This window comes from Cariama cristata, unplaced genomic scaffold (genome assembly GCF_000690535.1).
Source record: "Cariama cristata isolate BGI_N322 unplaced genomic scaffold, ASM69053v1 scaffold29685, whole genome shotgun sequence".
In the NCBI taxonomy this organism is placed as follows: domain Eukaryota; kingdom Metazoa; phylum Chordata; class Aves; order Cariamiformes; family Cariamidae; genus Cariama; species Cariama cristata.
The window spans coordinates 1-8,140 of record NW_009619699.1 but is presented as its reverse complement, the minus strand read 5'-3'; the positions used below and the strand labels follow the sequence as shown (position 1 = coordinate 8,140).

General features: G+C 40.7%; 1 protein-coding gene across 1 annotated transcript; it reads right to left on the bottom strand.

The window, feature by feature from the left end:
* Positions 1–763: 763 nt before the first annotated feature.
* LOC104162589 (cyclin-dependent kinase 19-like) lies at positions 764–5,435 on the bottom strand (the record flags this gene model as incomplete). The annotated part of the gene is made up of 2 exons (XM_009701350.1): positions 764–1,520; positions 5,169–5,435. Coding segments are annotated over 2 exons (399 nt in total), but the record flags the coding sequence as incomplete, so codon positions are not given.
* Between the last annotated feature and the right edge of the window lie 2,705 nt (positions 5,436–8,140).

Sequence of the window (8,140 nt, the reverse complement as noted above, 5' to 3'; positions counted from 1 at the left end):
CTCTGATTATGATTCTGAACTCTTGCTTGTTTACTGGGGATTTTCTGCCAGCTACCCATCCACTTACAGTCCTTAGGCACAATCAAAACATGTTTGCTCTAGGGAAAAAGAAACATTTCAGAGCAATCAAGTGCATCTGGTGTAACTAATCTGGGTTAATCACAGCAATGTGAGGGACACAGAATATGCATTATAAACATGAAAAGGAACAATTTTCAACATGCTTTTAAAACTGCACAATAATTTCTCTTAATTATTAATCCTAACATAAAATGATTAAATGCATTTGTTTTCGCAAGTCTTAGTATTTCTGTCACCTTTATACTTAGAAAACTGACTCAGGAATGTGAAAGAAAGCTAAATGTATAGAACTCTCACATACGTTAATCAGCTGCTTAACAGATAAACAAGCCCGTCATCCACATTCCTACTGAGACTTGAGGGCAGTAAATACATTTTGCTGACTGTTTTGGTGTCCAGCCTGGGAAGACATTCCATTCTTCTGCTCCAACAGATCCTGAAAGCATCTCCTTCTTATGTGACTGTCCATCCTGGTTTCACTTGAAATAACACTAAATTTAAAACTAGTCAGAGCATGATCACTGTGATTTCAAGAATTCAATGTGAATGAGTTAAGAAATATCAGCAATCTTCTGTTTGGTGATCAGTCCAGTAGCATGAAGCATATTTGTCGCTGCAGAGACTTGGGTGGGTTTTTTTCTTTTTTTTCCTTTTTCTTTTTAAAATTTTATTTATTTTTTAATTTTTTTATTTTTAAGACCTCGCCTGAAAACTAGACTAATAAAAACAGAATAGTAAAATACTCTGGAACAGTAAAATTTTGCTGTTCTTGACATCCATGAGCAAAACAGTAATATCCTGTGAAAATAACATAGTGCTTTAAAAAGGTGCAATATACCTGTATAGCTAAACTGGTTTGCCTAGTATAAAACTAACTATATACAAGCTTGAAAGCCTGGGAGTTCAAGATTTTAAAACTTTAAAATCCCATCAAAGAGATTGAAAAGACAGATTTATGGCAATCACTACAGCATAAGGAAGGTGCACCAGGAATCCTTCAAAATTCCAAAGGTTAAAGAAGTTAAGTGCTGGGTTCAGATCAGAAGGGTTCGTTAGAGTAACCACAATGGAGCACATGCAAGGGCAGGGAGGAAGGAAAACTTCACGAGAATCTCATTTATGGCATAAAGAGATGGGGGGTGGGAGGGGGGAAGTCTTCAGTGAGCGAAGTTTTCCTTTTGTCATCGTGAATTTTAATTCTGCATCACAGTTTGTATTTTTGGTTCTTCTCATCGTTACAAACTTCATATTGCTGGAGTCTTCAGGCTTTTAGTCCGTTCCTTTCTGAGTGCAGCCTGTGAGCCCTCTCAGTACCTGTGGGACTGATGAGATTGGTGGTACTGGGAGCTCTGCTGGGACGACGAGGAATAGCCCATTGTACTCTGGGACTGAGAAGATCCCTGAATGTTGCTTTGGTAACTCAGGCGTGAGCTGGAGTGCTGCAGGAAAAGAGAGTGGGATCAGGGGAGTGAAAACCAGCCTGTTAGGACTAGGCAGCTCAGGAAAGTTTTAGCCTCTCCGAAGCTCATTAAAACGTGACTGCTGGAGAAGCTGACTGAACGGTGTTACTACTTCATAAAACAAGTAGTCAGTCTGATCTGCAATCAGCCTTAACACAGCACACAAAATAGACGAGGTCACTAGCAGATCCCTAAGTACAGCATGTACACACCCATTTTTTGAAGAAAAAAATACACAAGACACGAGAGCGCAGACTCCATTCCAAAATTCCGCTGTCTCTTACACTTAACGTCTGCCATTATTCTAAGTGCTATTAATGCAAAACCAAACTGCTAAGGCCACATACGCCCTTTCTGAGATAGGTAATACTACCTGTTACAGAGAAACATTTTATTCTGTTCCTGAGAAAAAGACAACCATGACCTAAGAGTTACTCAGTTTATCTAAATGAAAAAATGTCCAGTAGGACAAAATCATATAATTTTAGGCGAGTCTTTCAACCTGCTGCCTTATCTACTTGAAGCAAGGACAACTGCTTAAAGATGGGCATGTGTATGTGCAATCAATAACCATTTTCCTGAATGCTTTTTTTTTTCCCCTCCACAGTTTGGGATGTTAGCTCAGTAGACCCCAATCTCAGCAAGCCAAATTCATGGATCATTTGCGATCTCCAGTCTGCTGAATTTGTCCTTTATTACCATATCCATTCCCTGTCCAGAATTAATAATGAGCTGCAAAGTCATGCAAAGCTGCAAAATCGCTTTGCATGAAAAATACTGCTCAATGGATAGGAGACTCTCTAGCAAGGTAAACCCCACCCCAATCCACAAGAAAGGAGAGTCTACAAAAAAAACCCCCAAACTATTTGCAGTCAGCAAACAGTTTGTTTCCAGCCAAGTTAAGTGCAGGGCCAGGCAGACATTCAGTAGAGTTCTCTTCACTGTCTAGTTGATGGTTCTACTTGGCTAAGCCCAAGGGTCATCAGCAAGACTGTGGCCAACAGCAATCATCTAGGAAAAGTGTTAAGATTAAATGTCAGGATTATGAGTTACAGAAAGCCTCTGGAGAAGTCTGAGTTCTGAATGGAAATCCCACGGAGGCAGTGGGTCTGTAAGAATACCGCACGCTCCACAGCCCAAGAATCTGCTCAGTGAAGGCAATACCCCAGTCAGTGGGCTCATCTAACCATCGGATCCCAACCGGGAGAGCCGCAAAAGCCTCCTCGCGACTTTTCCACTGGGTGATGAAGAGCAGGAACCTAAAGTTCAGGCAGCGTAAAATGCTTCTGCCCTTTGTTTCTGTACAGAGATTTATACCTTTAATTTTACATAAATTGTAAAACATACTAAACCCTAAAAATATCAGAGTGCTTTTTCTGTGTTCTGTCTAATGTAGGAATAAGAAGGTTGCTTTCAAGGTGAAGCAGAGTTAGGCTAAAGAGAGAGAGATAACAGCCCAGTCCTGCAGACCTCTGTATCTCACTATAACATCAATGTAACTAACAGTTGTGCAGAATAACTTCACTTGTTTGTAAGGGTCAGTTTGGGAGATAACAGCTCAGCACACTGGCTTTGGAAGAGATGTCTCCCTGCAGCACGTATGCTGTTAGTAACCAGATTATGCTTGGCCTGCATGGTAGAGTGTCTGAAACCAGGAATTTGTCTCAAAATTCTGAAAGTTTTTGCAACTTCTAACAGAAAAGAAAAAGAATGGTGATAAATGCTATGACATTATAGGAACTCATTCTGGATGAAAAGCGTTAGCTTACCATGCTAAGCAAAACACCTAGCGTTACATAAAGAATGCTCAGTAAAATTCAACAAGGAATTCACACTGTGGAAGCAACATATCTTGAGGCTGCTGAATTACAAAAATGTTCAACAGAGACTTTAGATCACAAGCTAAATGAAACTCAAAGCAAAGGGCATCTTCTTCCTACTTCTGAGGAGGCTATAATGGAGTAAAATTAATGCCATAAGACTGCAAGAATGCATTAACTTGCCCATGCTTATTTTTGTTCCACAGAGGAGAATTTGTTTTTAACAAAGTCAGACTTGGACAAATTGCAGACATTCCTTTCTGGAACAGAAGACAGTCAGATAGAATTTAAGGGCAGATAGCCAAATGCAAGCGTAAAAATGGATAATCAGACCATACAATTTAGCAAGTGACATAAAGGAGACATACAGATCATCATTTTGATGTCTGTGCTGTTAAAGTTTAGAATGAAAGAGTCATAGGGTTAAAAAAAAAATCTACCTGAAAAAAATTATATTTAGACTGCTAGCAACTTGTAAGGGGGAAGTTTGCCAACAATTCAGAGTGTTGTATAAGGATTCTATAATGGATATCATCAAATGCAGCACACCAGTCCTCAAAATACAGACCAAAACGGGCGAGCCATAAATACTGTGTAGTCAGACAGCTGTAGTGATCTGTCCAGACCTCAAGCCTGTCTGGAACTTTTCAAAAAAGAAACCTAGTTGTCTTTACCCTTAAATTGCCCTCAATGCCTTCATGATCATTTGTAATTAAAAAGAGTAAAAGGGAAATGGGAGAAAAATGTCTGGCACCGAGAAATCAATTGTCTGTGGAGATGGTCTGGAGGACTAAGTCAAGGCAACTCAGAGCTGGGTTTTTTAAAAGCTATTTAAGTTTAAAGCAGCCTGAAAAGACCATTCTCCAAGGTGGGATCATCTTGAAGGTAGTAGCAGACAGAATCCCTAACATCTTTTAAAATCTACCTTTAATATCCACCTATTTCTTATTCTGCTTTCAACTCATGACTGTCCCAGCAAGTATAAACTCTCAAGTATTGAAGACCCTGATAAGTTCAATTCTTTCTATGTTTAGTGTAAGTCACTTTTTCAGTGGAAAATAAAATTCTAGTAAGCAAAGACAAGTATGCAAATCCAAAAATAATTCAGTGATACTGCGTTTACTTATGAATGCTACTGTACTGGAAAACATGAAATCTATTCAACTTTGGTCACATTAGAAACAAGGCGTGTCTTTATGCCCTACTTCAGCATGAATCATATTGATGAATCAAAACATCATTCCTGTGCTAACATGCATTTTTTTCTTTAACATTAGAAGTAGACTTAGCAAGATACTAGAACAAACTACAGAACCACTCCATATATGTGATGGTATGAGGTAAAATGAAGCAGGAATCAAATGAGAGCACCTGGTTCTAACTTTGCTTCTGCTTCTCAGATCTGCTTCTCACGCAGGATTTAATATTGCCAAAAGCCAAGTATCCTGAACTTGATCTAATGCAGCATTTACATGCATGACATAGTTCCATGGGCTTCAGTAAGATTACTCTCAAATATAAAGTTAAGCATATATTTAAGTGCTTTCCTGGAGTGGACTAGTCCTCAACACTTTATGGGGTGCAGCAGATATGACTTGTACTGGTATTCTATTGAAAATTACTAACCACAGAACAAAACCTTTTTACTTTAAACCTTTAAACCCACATTTTTATCTAATGCATCATAGCACAGCTGCTAAGGTTACATGAGAAATTCATTAAAACATGATCTGTTCCTGCAGTGGCGAAAGGGGAAAAGGACATTTTGGCCCTACAGTATCAGAAGCAGCAAAACTTGAAGAGGTACCTGATAATCCGAAGGCATGACAGGCCCGCCTGAGTTAGCGCCTGAAGGCCCTATGCGTGGTTTCTTGTTGGGAGGCACCTGGTTGAGGCTGGAATCCTGGCTGTGCTGGAGTCCTGCGCCCGCACCCCCTCCGCCCGCGCCGGCACCCCCGGCTGTCCCGTTGGTCTGGGTGCTGTTCTGCTGCTGCGGCTGTGGCTGCTGCGGCGCTGCCTGCGGCTGCTGCTGAGGTGCTGTTTGCTGCTGATGTTGATTCTGCTGCTGTTGATTCTAGGGGAAGAAGCGACACAACATGGTCACTTGCTCTCAACTAGCTCGTGAGCTTTACGGAGCTGCCAACCCCCGTGCCACCATGCCTGCGGAGAAGGAGGCAGGCCTGCCTGCTCGATGGGAAATCCCAGCAAGGCTGCGTGCCCGGAGAAACTTGTCCTCGGTACGCTCTTGCACACCTTGTGGGGTATCCCATTTGCAGTCATTCTGTTTTTTTAACAAAGCAAGCTAGACTAAAACTGGAAGGACAGACTAGTGCCTCCTCCAGCTAGCCAAGCGCTCAGAGAGGAGGATGGAAGGAACCATTTATAAAGCAGTGATTACCTAATGAACTGAATCAAACCCCCCAAAATTTCACTAGCGCTCAGCAGCAGACGTGGTGAACCACAGTAAATTATTCTAAGTACTTCAACAGCTTTGTTCACTCAGAATCAAAACCACTTTTTGAACTTTCATAAATGACACATTACAACAACCCGAAGGAGGCTGGCAGCACTACTGCCAGAAAGATAAGCAAATTCAGACCAGAGGAATGATATAATTTCTTCCAGGTTGCGAGGAAATTCTGTGGCAGAACCAGAAACAGGTTTCATTACTGTTTTGTTCTCCTGTGCTTTTAAGTACCTCGTAAAGAGCGGCATACTGGGAACATGGCCCGGCACGCTGCGCTAGGGGTAGTGTCAGAAAATCTTATTGAAATAGCAGAAAAGTAAAAATTGACCAGAGACAAATAGTTGAAGACAAAAGAAGAAGAAACAGCTGAAGTAAGAATCTGGCAAGGGAAGGAGAAGACTAGCAAAGAAAGAGAAGTCAGACAATTAAGACGACACTGGGACCTAGCAGGGAGAGAGAAAAAGAGAAAAGTGCCAAGAAAGGGAGAAAAAAGACAGGTAACACAAGAGCAAAAGGCATTGTACTCTTCTGGCTTCAGGGAAAACAAACAAACACAACACAAAAAAGAGTATTAGGGAACTGGAGGGAAGGTTAGAAAACCAGAGTGCATCCCTGCCCTCCATGGTTGCAGAGTTACAAGGACAGACCGACCACCGTCTGTCTGCTCTGGGGCACCCTGGATGGCTCCTCCATCAGAGCACTAAAGCACAGAAAGCAATTTGCTCCAAATGTGAGATATGTCTCTTGTCCATCAGGGAACAAAACTAGAATTGTCATGGCTTGAATTAAAAAGCCTTACTCCCCCCCCCCTTGATATACTGTATGGAACATTTCAGGACAGTCTGTTTTTCCTAGAATATTTTCTTATGTAATTCTCAAAGCTTTAGTATGGCAGTCTTTTATAAAAACCTCACTTCATTAGTTTCTCAGAAATCGTGACAACCAGTTGCCACTACCAGAAAATCCTCGATGCCCCCAACCACCAAAAGGCGTTTAGTTACCTTGGATAAATGACATAAAAGATCTGTATCTATGCCATTCATCACAATGGTCTCCCAAGATACATTCAGCTGAAATTTACAATGATGTATTCATTTAAGATTACAAAAATGCCTTGGAGTCTTCAAGGACTTAGAGGTAGCCTGCATTCCCATTTCACGTTTAGCAAAACCAGTAATGTATCCTCCTCCTTGTAGCCCTCAAATCCCATCTCAGCCAGATCCTGTTCCCTGGGAGACTTAAACTCCAATAATTTTAAAAGTTAATCAAGTTAGCTTGTAAAAAATAAATATTGTTAAGAAGCAATTTATCTTTTCATAATGGTTTGAGCTTCACTTATACAAACAAACACCAATAACCAAGGCAGGATCTGTGCTACAATTCAGAAATTTGTGTTTTCATAGGGGTGTTTGGATGCAAGTGAGGTGGTTGCTACTGTGAGAGCTGAAAAACTGCAGTTTTGTTGTGTGTAAACAAATATTGCAGAAACTCTCACAATTAGGGCAACCGTTTGTTGTAGGTCCCATGTTTTGCTCTTTGGGTCTTAGCGCAAAATTTACCTGACCAGTCTGAGCTTGCTCCTCTGTGCAGCTACTGCTGCGACTGCCTGGGTAGAGACTGAGATGTGCTCTGTCGGACTTGGTCTAGCTGTGCCACCTTAGCGCACAACAGCAGCTTACGCCAGCAAAAATATTGTCCTCGGGTCAGTCTAATTCATGGTGGCTCCTAAATGAATAAACTTGTAAAAGATCTACAGTTTGCAACATATTACCATGTGTCACCTCTCAGGGACAAATTACCAAAATGAAATTCTGGTCCTACCTAGAAACGGACCCAGCAGAAACTTGCCTAACAGAATCTGAATGACAAAAGATTCTTTCCACTTTGTTTTACAAACACTCATTTCAGCTTGGCTGACTAACAATTAACCATTTCAAAGATCAGATGCTTATATTAAAGGTTATTCAATTCAGACGCAAGTTCCAAATAAACAAACACAGAGAACTCCTCTAGGTTTCCAAAGGACTATACAGATATTTATGGTTTTAAAAACAAGTCAGAAACTAATACTATTACCAAAAAAAAAAAAAAAGTCCTTTCACTTGCAACTACATCATAAAGAAACAAAACCTGGCACAGATCCAACTTTCAGAATATCCTTTACCTTCACATTTTCTACACTGTGGGAACACATTCAATGAGTAATACATGACATATTACCTAAACGGTCTGAAAAAAAGTTTAATTTGGAGTATGCACAAATACGTGACTGCCCCCAACAATCTCAAAGACTATTTATATAATGGCTGTTT